This window comes from Nicotiana sylvestris, chromosome 1, assembly GCF_000393655.2.
Source record: "Nicotiana sylvestris chromosome 1, ASM39365v2, whole genome shotgun sequence".
NCBI classification, from domain to species: domain Eukaryota; kingdom Viridiplantae; phylum Streptophyta; class Magnoliopsida; order Solanales; family Solanaceae; genus Nicotiana; species Nicotiana sylvestris.
The window spans coordinates 1,389,010-1,403,562 of record NC_091057.1 but is presented as its reverse complement, the minus strand read 5'-3'; the positions used below and the strand labels follow the sequence as shown (position 1 = coordinate 1,403,562).

At 36.0% G+C, this 14,553-nt stretch overlaps 1 protein-coding gene across 1 annotated transcript; it reads left to right on the top strand.

Annotated features, from left to right (window-relative positions):
* The first annotated feature begins 985 nt into the window (after positions 1 to 985).
* On the top strand, positions 986 to 3,167 carry LOC138878492 (nicotine N-demethylase CYP82E4-like). The gene is made up of 2 exons (XM_070158175.1): positions 986 to 1,939; positions 2,390 to 3,167. The coding sequence occupies exons 1-2, from the start codon at positions 1,007 to 1,009 to the stop codon at positions 3,014 to 3,016; spliced, it is 1,560 nt and encodes a 519-aa protein (XP_070014276.1). The 5' UTR covers positions 986 to 1,006; the 3' UTR covers positions 3,017 to 3,167.
* The last annotated feature ends 11,386 nt before the right edge of the window (positions 3,168 to 14,553 follow it).

Here is a 14,553-nt window from a genome sequence, read left to right as displayed (position 1 = left end):
CCTTCTAGAAATATCCAAATGCAAATCCGGGCATATGCCGGAGTCCAAAATCACCATCCGGACCTAACGGAACCATGTTCTTATGTGGCAAGAATGCAGATGCTACGCATCAAAATGCACTCTCAAGGACAACCATATTTAGCCGTTGGTTGAAAGACTAGAACTAGCATCATTTGGTGTTGCGAACTTGTCAACAGGAAAGATGATGAGAAGGCCATAAACAAGGCTTTGACAATCTCATCCTTAGAATTGAATGAACTGTTCCTAAATCGTCATATATATCTTTTATTTCTTGCTTGACGTTAAGTTATTTTTGTCGTCGTGCATTATTCTTCTCTATTTTTATTTTTGGTATTGATTTAAAACACTTAAGGTTTTGCTCACCTCACTACTTCAAAAATGGCTTCATATTTGAATTGTCAGACATGTACGTGTGTCAAATGCTTCTAGTTTTTCTTATGATTCATTGGTTTAAGCCTATAAAGTGGAAGAACTAGAAGTGCGGCTTATGTTAGATCCCCTTATTATACTGTAAAAGAAAGTGCACTTTGGTTTTCACTACTTAGTTTCTTTCTACTTTGGTTTTCGTTTACTTTGTCTAGATCAAATTAAGTTTCGTCATAGAAGATTAATAATGGATTTTGCATATACTACCATTCAGCACAAGAAAGTTGGAAAAAGACATTAATTAGCACACCAATAATTTAATTTCTATCAGAAGTAAACAACCAACACCTCAATATTGGCTAGTGAAGGTGGCGTGACAGATTTGCCAGGTATACTATACAGTCAAAATTGCACAATTACAGTTGGGCTGCTATCCAAGAATTTTGAAGAGATGTCCAGGTGGTCAACATTGGCAAAGAAATAGGCGATACCACTTGCAACAAAAGCAAAAGGCAATATATATAATATTTGTAAAATATCACTATAAAGGAACATGTTGCCTACATATTAAAAAATCATAAATTTCATATACCTTTACTACTCTTGAAATTTTCAAATAATGTATCATCTTCTTTCTCCCATAGAAGCCATTGTAGGACTTGTAACCTTTGCATTTCTACTCTACTTCCTATGGACCAAAAAACAATCAAAAATCTTAAACCCACTGCCTCCAAAAATCCCAGGTGGATGGCCAGTAATCGGCCATCTCTTTTATTTCAAGAACAATGGCGATGATGACCGCCATTTTTCTCAAAAACTCGGAGACTTAGCTGACAAATATGGTCCCGTCTTCACATTCCGGTTAGGGTTTCGTCGTTTCTTGGCGGTGAGTAGTTATGAAGCTATGAAAGAATGCTTCTCTACCAATGATATCCATTTCGCCGATCGGCCAGCTTTACTTTACGGAGAATACCTTTGCTATAACAATGCCATGCTTGCTGTTGCCAAATATGGCCCTTACTGGAAAAAAAATCGAAAGCTAGTCAATCAAGAACTTCTCTCCGTTAGTCGGCTCGAAAAATTCAAACATGTTAGATTTTCTATAGTTCAGAAAAATATTAAAGAACTATATGATGGTGATTCACCAATGGTGAAGATAAACCTTAGTGATTGGATAGATAAATTGACTTTCGACATCATTTTGAAAATGGTTGTTGGGAAGACCTATAATAATGGACATGGAGAAATACTGAAAGCAGCTTTTCAGAAGTTCATGGTTCAAGCTATGGAGATTGAGCTCTATGATGTTTTTCACATTCCATTTTTCAAGTGGTTGGATCTTACAGGGAATATTAAGGCTATGAAACAAACTTTCAAAGACATTGATAATATTATCCAAGGTTGGTTAGATGAGCACATTAAGAAGAGAGAAACAAAGGATGTTGGAGGTGAAAATGAACAAGATTTTATTGATGTGGTGCTTTCTAAGAGGAGCAACGAACATCTTGGCGATGGTTACTCTCATGACACCACCATCAAAGCAACCGTATTCGTAAGTAAATTAATCTCTGCTTGCATTTTAACATGTTGTAGGAGGCAATTTATCTTATATTTTAGGTTACTATATTCGTATATATATATAATATCACTTTAATTTTTATAGACTGATTTTTTAAGTGGCTTAGTGGTGTATAGATTCTTCTACACTTTCAGTATTTCGAAGTCAAACTTTAATTTATGGATTCAGTTGATAAACTCTATCACCGTAGGTAATGAATTTTTATATTTTTGGTATATTTTAACCTATTGTAGCAATGGATTTCAATTAAAGAAAAAAAGAGGCTTTTGTACCTTTATAACATATCTTCAATTTGACTGGAGTATTTTCATTTTTTTCTTAACCAACTCATGCATACTAGGATATGAACAATCATGCATCTTCATCTCTTTAGTTTCTTCTTTGTAAGTCATCTTTTTAACTGTTCTTTGTCCATATGTATAGACTTTGGTCTTGGATGCAACAGACACACTTGCACTTCATATAAAGTGGGTAATGGCGTTAATGATAAACAATAAGAATGTCATGAAGAAAGCACAAGAAGAGATGGACACCATTGTTGGTAGAGATAGATGGGTAGAAGAGAGTGATATCAAGAATTTGGTGTATCTTCAAGCAATTGTTAAAGAAGTATTACGATTACATCCACCTGCACCTTTGTCAGTACAACACCTATCTGTAAAAGATTGTGTTGTCAATGGATATCATATTCCTAAGGGGACTGCACTACTTACAAATATTATGAAACTGCAACGAGATCCTCAAATATGGGCAGATCCTGATAAATTCGATCCAGAGAGATTCTTGACAACTCATGCTGCAATTGACTATCGAGGGCAGCACTATGAGTTGATACCGTTTGGTACGGGGAGACGAGCTTGTCCCGCAATGAATTACTCATTGCAAGTGGAACACCTTTCAATTGCTCATATGATCCAAGGTTTCAATTTTGCAACTACGACAAACGAGCCTTTGGATATGAAACAAGGTGTGGGTCTAACTTTACCTAAGAAGACAGATGTTGAAGTGCTAATTACACCTCGCCTGCCTCCTACGCTCTATCAATATTAATATGTTTTGTTGTCGCGATTCGTTCTGATTTGTCCCTCAATGTTTAAAAAAAAAGATGTTTTATTTTTGTTAAGATTGTTTCACAGATTGTTATTCATCTATTTTACTAATAAGTTATTGTAAACCATAAATAATAAGAAGTTTGAGTCTCCGATAAGCATTTCTCGGGCAGAAGTCTTAAGAATGAGCTCAGACCTCTATGGCCTAGCCTCTTCATGTTCTTGTTCAAGTTTAATTTCAATTCTTTTCCCTGTTTTATCATTTTTATATATTTATTTAAACATCCTTTTTCAATTTCAAAGTAATGCTAATGACCTTTTACTCTGACATTCATACAGTTGTGAAGAATTAGACTTCAAGATAGAAGTTTAACTTATATGCACAAATTAGGCAATAAGAAACCGCCAAAACAAAAGAACGACACAAGAGTAACCTAGAGTAAATGGTAAATAACCCGCTATAACAGGTTGAAATACATTGTTGCCGATGTAAAGGTTTCACTACAATGTAATGTTCGTGTATAGAGCTAAAATCTAAAAAATATATCCTTTACATCCAAGGATTCTGATGGAAATCAAAACCTAAGTTGCTCGGTCTTGGGTGTGGGTATCTGACAGGGGTGCCTATCCAGAGGTCGGATCCTTTGAGATGTAAATTCTAAGATTCGGGGATAAGGATCCTAGTACGGATACGGGTGCGAGGATCCAGCTAATTAAAATAAATAAAAATATAAAAATATCACTAAATTAAGAGAAAATTTGTGGAATACTTACGTATAGCTGGTAAGGTGTTAATTTTTTTTTATTCTCAAGTTGTACATAAGTAAAGGAATGATTTTCTACGTAAAGTATGCTATTTTCTTCGAATTTACCCTAGTTTCGGTTTTGATATCGGGAATCAAATTGTAACTCGTTTCGAATTTTTCCGTGCCGTGGTTAAAGTATCCAAAATTGTCTGACCAGATCCAGTACAGATCCAATACCCACACTCATACTAGTGTTGTGTCGGAGCAACTTAGATCAAAACACTAACCTAGTAAGTGTATAATGCTCAATTAACACCGTGAACATGCTTATCTTCACAAGTCAAAAAGAAAAAATGTGAGACAATCCTCCAATTCTCTTTTATTACTGAAAATGAAGCAGGAACACTTACAGTGGAGGATGAAATGGTCTTTCACGAAGCTGTAAAAGAGAATGGATTTAATATAAGAATAATGTCACTAACCTAGCCTTCTCGGAATCCATCCTGGCATTAATGAACTTATGGTGAGCATAAGTTCATTATGCCATGAGCATATCATTTTGAGTTTTTCTTCTCAAAGCCTTCGTCCCAACTTAATTAGCAACTCATCAAAATCTAAAAGTAACAAACTGCCGAGTACCGTTCAACGGCACGGGTGATACTAGAAAAAAAAGTCATCCAACAAGAACAAGTAGAGTTGCTTTTCTTTTCTAAAACAATTGCGTGTAACTCAACTATTCTATGAATACCATGATAAAATAGAGTAGTTTATGTTAAAGAATATATATTAGCATCCTACATTTTAAGCTTGAATATACAAAAGCAAGTCCATCAACAGCATATAAGGTAGTTCACCAGAGATCGTTATTGTTAGATTTAGCATTGGTTGCCACAAAGATAAATACAACATACCCGGTGTAATCCTACAAGATGAACAAAGGGAAATGTTTGTATGGAGACCAATAAGATGAACAACAAAAGATGGAATGAATTTTGAGAGGCTGCTGTTACATAACTTTAACATTATCACTCAACGATATTGGAGACTATCAGGAACAGGTCATTTGATGCTTCATGCTGAGGTGCACTACTGGAATTCCTGTAAAGAGCGACAAAATTTAGCGACCAAAGTTGGTTAGCCAAGAAAACCGACCAAAGTTGGTCGCTAAACTGGTGAAAATAATAAAATAATAATTTTAAATACATTAGCGACCAACGTTGGTCGCTACTTGGTCAAAAATTTCGTCAAACTGTTGACCGGACTGGTGACAAGTAATTCTGATGTGTTTGATTATTTGAGAAATTTTTATTTTAATATTTAAAAGAATTTAAGTAGACTTTGTGCTTTTACAAAGTAGGAACGCGTTATTGAGGAAATAAAGAAGTGAGATCTGAGTTGACAATAGTTTTACTTTTATGTAGACGACTCCGGGGTGGAGTTTTGATAGTTCCAATAGCTCTGTATGATGATTTTGGATCTAGAGAGCTCGGTTTGTAGCAATTGTTCGAGCGTTTTTCAATAAAATCATTGGGGGTAAGAAATTCTAACTCGGTTTTGACTATGTTACACGAATCTATTGTTGTTTTCATCATTTAATTAGTATTTTAGTTGGAAATTTGGGAAATATTTTGTGAAACTTTTTAGGCTAAATTTTGGAGATTTAAAAGGCGATTTGAGGTCGGATTTGATAAAAAGTTCTATTTATACTAAGTTAAAAATATCTGACAAAATTTCTCTGCGGAGGTTGTGCGGCCGCACAATTATGTGTGTGGTACGCACAATTATGTGTGCAGTCTGCACAATGAGACTTGGCTTGACATGTTCCAGTTCTACAGCCGCACAATTCTGGATTCCGGCTGCACTCCTTCAACTTCTGCGGACCGCACATTTATAAATGTGGCTGCACTCTTGCTTCTACGACCATATAATTATAGTGTGGTCTGGACTCCTTGATCTTGGGCTTTAGCTATGTGAGACTTATGCGGACCGCATAAAAAGAGTGCGTCCACACAAAAATGGTGCGGTCCGCATTTCTTCTTGAACTTAAAATCCCATCTCTCTGATCTTTGCCTTCTGCGGCCGCACCAGAATTGTATGGTCCGCAATTTGCATATCATTTATTGTATGAGGTCTTCTTCATGATCTGCGGCAGCACTCAATATTGTGCAGTCTGCATAGTGCCCCTTTTGCCTTGTCTTTGTCCTTATCCAAAATTACTCCTTCTTGAGTTGATTTTTATCTCTTTATATCGTATTTTAACACTCGTGCAAGCAAGCACATTTCATTAGCTTTCGAAAACACCTTTAAGCAATTTTGAGGTAAAACGAAAGTAAATGGGTGCAAATAAGTTTATTCTGTTGATTTCTGTTAAGTTTATGTCCGTATCTCAGCACTCTAGGATCACTACCAGCGTGGTTAGAAGCAGCAGTTCCCAAAAGGCTCTGATAAAAGCATGTGATCTCATTTTCTATAGCACTTTCGAAGATAGCATGTCCCCTGCTATATCGATCAGATTTCTAATTTGATTTTGAGTCTGCCTGTACTTCATACTTGCATAGAAAAATATAGTTTTTGAATCACCAACATTTAACCAATTAATCCTTGACTTCTGTTTTGCTATGCCCTCTTCTATAAGTATCCACTTTTCTAGTTGCAGCTTCAGTCCCCTTTCCTACTCGAATTACCCAGGAATATGATTGGTATTTCTCATTTGTACCTGTATATCTTCCTATTTTTCTCTGATAGTGATGATTCTAACTTCAACCCCATTGAACTCCTTTCTGTTAAGTTTTTTCAGGACCTGCTTCACATTCTTCAGTTTTGCCCTATAATGACCCGATCGGTCGTATTGAGTATTTTCACTTCGCTCGCTAGTTCTCGGGCATGACTAGCCCCGTATGATGTATTATGACTTATGTGAATCATCGGTTTTTGTTTCCAGGTTATCCGGAATTTGATTTGGGAGAAAGATTCTCAGCTTGAAGCTTTAAATTTGAAAGTTTTGACCTTTTAGTATTCAATCTCGGATTTAAATTTTTATGAGTTGGTTAGCTCTATTGGGTGATTTGAACCTGTAAGAACGTTCGAAATGTGATTTGGAAGTCCGTGGTAGGATTAGGCTTGAATTGGCCAAATTGAAAATTTGATGATCCCTGGACGATAGTGGAAAATTGATATTTGAGTCGGAATGGAATTTAGAGAGTTGGAGTAGGTTCGTAGTGTCATTTGTGATGTGTGTGCAAAATTTGAGGTCATTCGGATGAGGTTTGATAGGTTTCGGCATCGGTTGTGTATGTTTGAGGTTTCAAGTCCATTAAGCTTGAATTGGTAAGCGATTCATGTTTTTGTTATTGTTTGAGGTGATTCGAGAGCTTGATTGAGTTGGTATGATATTTTATGACTTGATGGCGCATTTGGTTGAGGTTCTGAAGGCCACGGATGTGTTTCAAGTGAGTTTTGAGTGAGTCCGGGCATTACCGGAACTCAGGCATGGTTCTGATGCTTAATTTTCGCTGAGGGTGGAATAATTTCGCTGAGGACGGAATTTGGATCGCAGTGGCGCTCAGGGAAGATGTGCAGATTCGCTGGTTCGACTTCGTAAGCCTATATCTTTTGATCTACAAGTAAGTTTGAGATGATTCAAAAACGAAAGTTGTAGTCCTTAGTGTTTAGTTTTCATAAAGGTAAGGAAATTATCATTTGGACATCTATAAAGAAAGTTATGTCCAAAATACTAAGGCCTGTCTGTGCAGCCCCCAGACGAGCAGACCGCTACTTTTTCGCGACCGTGGAGGGGTAAGCGTTGGGGCGGTGATTTTTGTTTGTTAGCGGAAATGGGAATCTGAGAGGTGCACTATAAATACGAGATTTAGGGTTTTATTTCATATTGTGACCTAGAGAGCTCGGATGTTGGCAATCTTTCGAAGTTTTTTCAAGAAATTCATCGGGGTAAGTGATTATAACTCAGATTTGGTTAATATATCATTGATTTCATCATTTGATTAGTACTTTGTGGTGAAAAATTGTGAAAATTTCATAAAATGAATTTTTGAGATTTGATTGTCGATTTGGAGTCGGATTTGAGTGAAACTAGTATGGTTAGTCTAGTAATTGAATGGTTTGTGGGATTATGTGACTTTGATCGGATTTTGAGACGTGGGCCCGGGGCCCGGCTTTTAAGTTAAGACTTTGACTTTTGGCCTTAAGCTTAGTATTTTCTTATGGGATTGCTCCCTTTTGCTCGTGTTGATTATATCGAATTACTTATGGCTAGATTCGAGGTATTTGGAGGCAAATGCATTGCGGAGTAGAGGATTGACTAGGTTGATGTAAGTAATGATTGTAAATGTTGTCCTAAGGGTATGAAACCCCAGATGTCACATTGTTGTACCATTTTGAGGTGACGCACACGCTAAATGACGAGCGTGAGGGGCGTGCACCGTTGGGGATTGTGACTTGGTCCGTCTCGTAGCAACCATTGAGTTGCACATTTGACTGAAACTACTTGATACTACCATATATTTACAAATTATTACTATGTTTTGGGCTGAATGTCATATTTGGGCCTCGTGCCAATTGTTTGGACCCTTAGGGGCTTTCTTTACTAAAATTTCTCACTATTTTGATTTAATAATTGTACTCAGTCATGTAATATTTTACTGATTTCATAACTCAGTCTTTATTACCCCATTTTTATGCATAAATTAATATTTTGGGCTGAGCACCCTATTTTACTGATATCCCGAGTGGCTTGAGAGGTTTCTGATTGAGTGAGACCGAGGGATTATTTTGTGAGGATATTATGGGATCGGGCTGCACGCCGCAGCAGGTTGTTAATGATTCATGATATTGTGAGGCTGATGGCTTGATTGATTTATGCCATGAGGTGGCTTATTGTTGTTATGAGGCCGAGGGCCTGATTGATTTATGCCATGAGGTGGCTTGTTATAGAGCTTGGGTTATAGGAGCCCCTCCAAAGTTTGTACACCCCTAGTGAGCGCGGGTACCCTAAGCGAGTGATATGATATTTTTCGCGAGGGACTGTTCTTGATTTATGTTATGTCCGAGGGGCTATTCTTGATTCATATTGTGCCTGAGGGGCTAATTATAAGTGGTTGTAAGGTTGCCCTAGGGGCTGATTATGAGTGATGTTACGCCCGAGGGGCGGTTTATGATACTTGTTTTTCCAGAGGGGCTACTCATGATTTTTATCACTATTACTCTAAATTTCATTGAACCTCTGTTGAAAACTGTTGAAAATTATCTTCAAATGATTTTTACTTAAATTGGAATTTAAGAGAGATGATTTGACTCATATCCTAATTTAAAGGCATGTTGTACTTATTGAGTTTTCATGATGTGGATTTTATGTGTTTCCTACTGCTCAGTCTTTATTTATTTTTATTACTTACTGAGTTGGCGTACTCACATTACTCCCTGCACTTTGTGGCAGATCTAGGTATTTCTGAACCCGGTAGCGCGTGTTGATTACTCAATGGCAGGTCCATCAGAGTTAGCAAGGTAGCTGCCTGGCGATCGCAACCATGTTTTCCTCCCTCCTTATCCTCCCTTAGTTGTAATCGGTTATTTCCAGGCTATGTTAGTCTCGTTGTTGTTAGACGGTTGTAGTAGATGCTCATGGCTAGTGACACCCCGATGTTAGGCTTGTGTTGTTTTCTGCACTTGTTATTTGGACGCATGTTATGGGATTTTATCTAATTAATAGTTTAAAACGTTCTTTATTATGAAATATTGGTTATACTTGGGATTGTGTCAGCTGGCCTAGTTCCACAATTGGCGCCATCACGACCGGGTCGATTTTGGGGTCGTGACATGCCCAAACTTGCTGGATTAGGTGCCATTGTATAGGTCTCGACCATGCTTCCTCCACCAATTGTAGGAAAGTAGGATGTAAAGCTAAAAAGTTAAGAAAACGGAACGACATGCTACCTTTCACTAGAGCATTGTCAAAACTAATAGCAATTTGAGAATGATCTGAGAACCCTGGGTCCATGATAGTGGCTTCAAGATATGAGAGTTGTTGCATCCATTCCACATTGGATATAGCTCTATCAATTTTACTAAATACATCCATGTGTACTTCCTGCCCATAGACTTCATTTCAATCATGCTAGTCTCCATAGACCTTGTGCGTTACTAGCCAGTATTTTTTAATTCAATCCACATATTACTTCTATCATGGACACTATGCAGATCATGTATTGCAGTGAACAAGAACTTTAGGTTCAAACTATTGATTGTAACATGTCCATGAATGAATTGAGTCTGCATATCAATTAGAGAGAAATCGACATAGTTTGGATCCCACATAATCCATATCCTCCCTCTATTGGCTGAACTATAATTTGGACACCACTTCCAACTACTAGAAATCTTCCTTATTATATGGCTAGCATACTGCTCCTTGACCCTATGTTCAATCACAACTATCATGCCAACCTTAATTTTATTTAAAAGCTCTTTTAACTCCTTTTGCTAGTACACTTTATTCATACCTCTTACATTCCAAGTTATGACTTTCATTGTGGAACCAAATGAGGTATAGTACCAAAACTTTCACCCCCAAACTACATTGACCACTTTCATAGATGTTGTTAGTAGGTTCAACTCTTCCTTCCTCAAGCAAGTTAAAACCATTGTTCATAGGGAGATTTTAATATATTCTCTTGTATATTATCTTGTAGTATATATTGTATGTTATGTACATATATTCTCTTGTATATTGTCTTGCAGTATATATTGTATGTTATATATATATATTGTCTTGTAGTATATATTGTATGTTATGTATGGGAGTGGTAATATTACTAAAGCAATTTATCCTCCCCAGGCTCCCTTTATTCTACCTAATAATACTGGTATTACTTTCACTGCCTTTCAAAAATTTATTGATGATAACGTGGCAGCTATTAGTATTGCAGAAATTAATAAATTGATTTCTCAAAACAATTATTTGGGTTTGTATGTAAAAATTTTAGGAGAACATATTGGTTCTCTTGATAAAAAACTTGATGATTTGACTATTTTAATAAAAGAAATGGGTACTAAGAAAGGACCAACTGATATTGCCTCCACTTCAGGAAGTAAAACAGTTGATCAAGCTATTCCTACTCATATTCAAAGACCTCCTGAATTTGTTACCGATCCCGTAACTAGAGATATTAATGCCTTGAATAATATGAAACAAAGGCATGTTGATTCATTATAATTAGAAATCCTTAGCATGAATATATTCGATACTTTACAATCTGCTAAAGTTCAGCAAAAGATTAAATTGATTGCTGAAAAGATGGCCGAACAGATTCATATCTATGTTGAAGAACTAATTTCTCTTGCATATTAACCATGAAGAATCCAGACTATTTCAAAATATAAAGGAATTTTAATATAGTTTCTTGGCTTGGTTCCAAGATGGTGGTACAGTTGGTTTTGATACTACTCTTATTGGCTTTGCCTTAGTGGCTACGTCTAGCCAGCTGTGACATTAAAGCCCGTCTGAAGTGTCAAAAGGGCTATCCCTTTCACAGTTAGAACTGCTAGAGTTTCTCTCCCCAGCCGTGACTATGTCCGGCTAAACAGATTCATATCTATGTTGAAGAACTAAATTCTCTTGCATATTAACCATGAAGAATCCAGACTCTTTCAAAATATAAAGGAATTTTAATATAGTTTCTTGGCTTGGTTCCAAGATGGTGGTACAGTCGGTTCTGATACTACTCTTATTAGCTTTGCCTTAGTGGCTACGTCTAGCCAGCTGTGACATTAAAGCCCGTCTAAAGTGTCAAAAGGGCTATCCCTTTCACAGTTAGAACTGCTAGACACATGGGTTCAGTAAGAGTATGTATCGGACCTAGACAGGCCCCTTGTTTGGGTAAAAGGATATAGATCCTTCCATACAGTCATTAAACTATAATAGAATTTCCGTATATTTCGAATCCTTATTGGTCGTGCGGACTACCGCCAACCTTTAAAGGGTACTAAAGCAGCTAGATCTGGATGGCCGTGCGGACTAGACCTCTTTTTCTTATATGGGCTATCCGGGTAAGGATACCTATGATATTTGTTTTTCTTATTCCTACTTTGAGTGGAAGTTCCGGGTAAACCGAACTGGGTACAGAAGTCACCTAATTGGGATTTTTCTTTAAGCTTATCAATCTTAAGCTGTCTAGAAAGCCTTAGCTCATTACACAATTTCAATCCTTCTTGTGTACAAACTCCTATAAGCTTACCATAGGTATAATTATTATACAGAATCTCGCCGAAACTACCCTTTAACACATCCCTAACTCTTTCAGCAAATAAGGAAGGGAGACCGTCTATAAACTTGGCTTTCCAATGCTCAAATTTATTGTCGGGTAGTTCCATAACTCTGCTCATAAAAGTGTCTTTATACCATCTAAATTCACTAAGGGTCTTACATCTAAGTCCATTAAGTAAGGTTCAGATGGTCTGATGATTTGGCTTAGCTCAGCTTTTAGATAAAAAGCTTTCTGGTTTAAATATTAGGCCTATTGATTTATTGAAAAATTTTGCTGATAAAATTGAAACCGTTTCTGATTATAAAACTGAGACATGGTCAGAGTTTAATAAACTCAAAGGAGTTGTTAAACAAAATCATAGGTATGCTGACAAACCAAGGATGCAGACTTATTATTATCCCCGTCCTACTCCTCAAGATGTGTTGATTTAGGAACGAGATTGGAATCAGACTAATACGTCATGTATGGAAGGATCTATATCCTTTTACCCAAGCAAGGGGCCTGTCTAGGTCCGATACATACTCTTACTGAACCGTCCTTTATATGGGCATCTGCAGGCTTATTTGGCATCCAAAAAGCAAAGTGATACTTTTGCTTCAATTGCTAAAGAAGAAGACAATGATGACATCAAGTCATATGAAAAATTACCAAAGAGAGAAATGATATTTCTCCTTGAAAACTCTGAGATTCAGAGAAAAGAAGAATCATGGAAAATATTCCAGAGATATCTGATTAATGGATTATACTACCCGGGTGAATCATATAAAACCAAGGAACAAAATACATAATTTGATTATGCAAGGCACAAGTTTCATAAAATTCTTGAGATATATTGTTCAAATCATCTTTGCTATAAGTATCAAAAAACCATGTTTTAAACTGGTTCCACTTATTACTAAAAAATTCCTTTTGAATATAATTACGTGCCCGAGAACCGGGGCTAAAATCTATTTGGTATGGAATCATTAAATATTATTGGGGTCGAAATCCATCTCAGATACAGAAGGAATATCTTTATCTGAAATATTGTCATTATCTTGAACAATATTTGTTTGAGGGTTAATCTTAACGGTTTAAATGCAATTTGAACCATACCAATATGCAGATAATGGTAATGATGTTTATATAAATCTATATCATGTTTGTTTAACAAACGAATAGTCTGTTCAGACGAATTTAATGCTAATGACTGCTCAGTCGTTTTTATCAATTGTTTAGAAGAAAGTTTTAACAGATTGAGCATCAGTTTTTATCAAAAACTTTTGGTTATATAAGTCGTCTTGAAATTTTAATACACACTTAACAATTGTTAACATTTCATGTGCCACAGTAGCGTATTTCTTCTGGGCTTCGGTCCATTTACCAGAGTGAAATCTTATTAGGTATTCACTCTTATTGTTGGGATTTACTTGCTTTAAAATCCCTCCATATCCAATATTAGACGCATCCGTCTCGATAATCTTTTGCCAAGTAGGATTAGCAAGGGTTAAACAAGGTAGAGATTTAACACGCTGTTTAATACTTTGTACTAACTCAGTATGTTGGTTAGTCCAAGGCTGTCTATGATTCTTTTTCAGCCTATCGTAAAGAGGAGCTAGGTCTCGTGACAAACTTTTATAGAAAGGGGATATATAATTCAAACTTCCCAAAAATCTTTGTAATTGCGTCCTGTCAGTAATAACATCAGGAAATTTTGAGGCAAAATCTATTGATCTCTGTATTGGGGTAATTTTTCCCTGGCAAATATTATGACCTAAAAAACGAACATTTGTTTGGAATAGACTCATCTTTGGTTTAGAAATTACTAAACCGTTTTGTATATCAATTTTTTTGAAAATATCAAGATGCTTAATATGCATTTCCAAAGTTTTAGAAAATACTAATATGTCGTCAATATAAACGATGACAAAATCTAAATAAGGGTTAAAAATATCATTCATAATTTTTTGAAATTCAGAAGGGGCATTTTTTAAACCAAATGGCATAACATTCCATTCATATTGCCCAAATGGAACATTGAAAGCAGTTCTATAAGTATGCTCTTTAAATATTTGAATTTGCCAATAACCAGATTTTAAATCAAATTTTGAAAATATATTGGCGTCATATAACCTAGATAGCAAGTAATTTGCATCATACCTAAAAACAAATCAGATTTTTCTTCAGTTAGATCAGAAATTTCTTTTCCTTTATCATTAGAAAATTCAGAAATTTCTTTAGTCGAAAGTTCAGGTAGAGAATTATTTTTCTCAATTTGAGTAATTCGGTGATCGCAAATCATTTGATTTTGCTTAAGAAACTTAATATCCCTTTTCAAATTTTGAATTTCTCCTTTTAAATCATCAAAAGAAGTATCTCTACTAGGTGTACTGGACTTTTGAAGTCTTCTATTAATTTCAGATAAAGAATAAGGTGCAAAATGTTCAAATTCGTTCTTGTATTTTTCAACAGATTTTGAACCACTAGAACTAGAACTTGCAGCTAAATTAATAATTTTTTCACGAAGTTTTTCA

Bases quoted from the DNA above. Each gene is read 5' to 3' on its own strand.
- LOC138878492 (XM_070158175.1), top strand. From the start codon at position 1,007: ATGTATCATCTTCTTTCTCCCATAGAAGCCATTGTAGGACTTGTAACC. The intron at 1,940-2,389 runs GTAAGTAAATTA...CCATATGTATAG, and splicing joins CCATCAAAGCAACCGTATTC to ACTTTGGTCTTGGATGCAAC.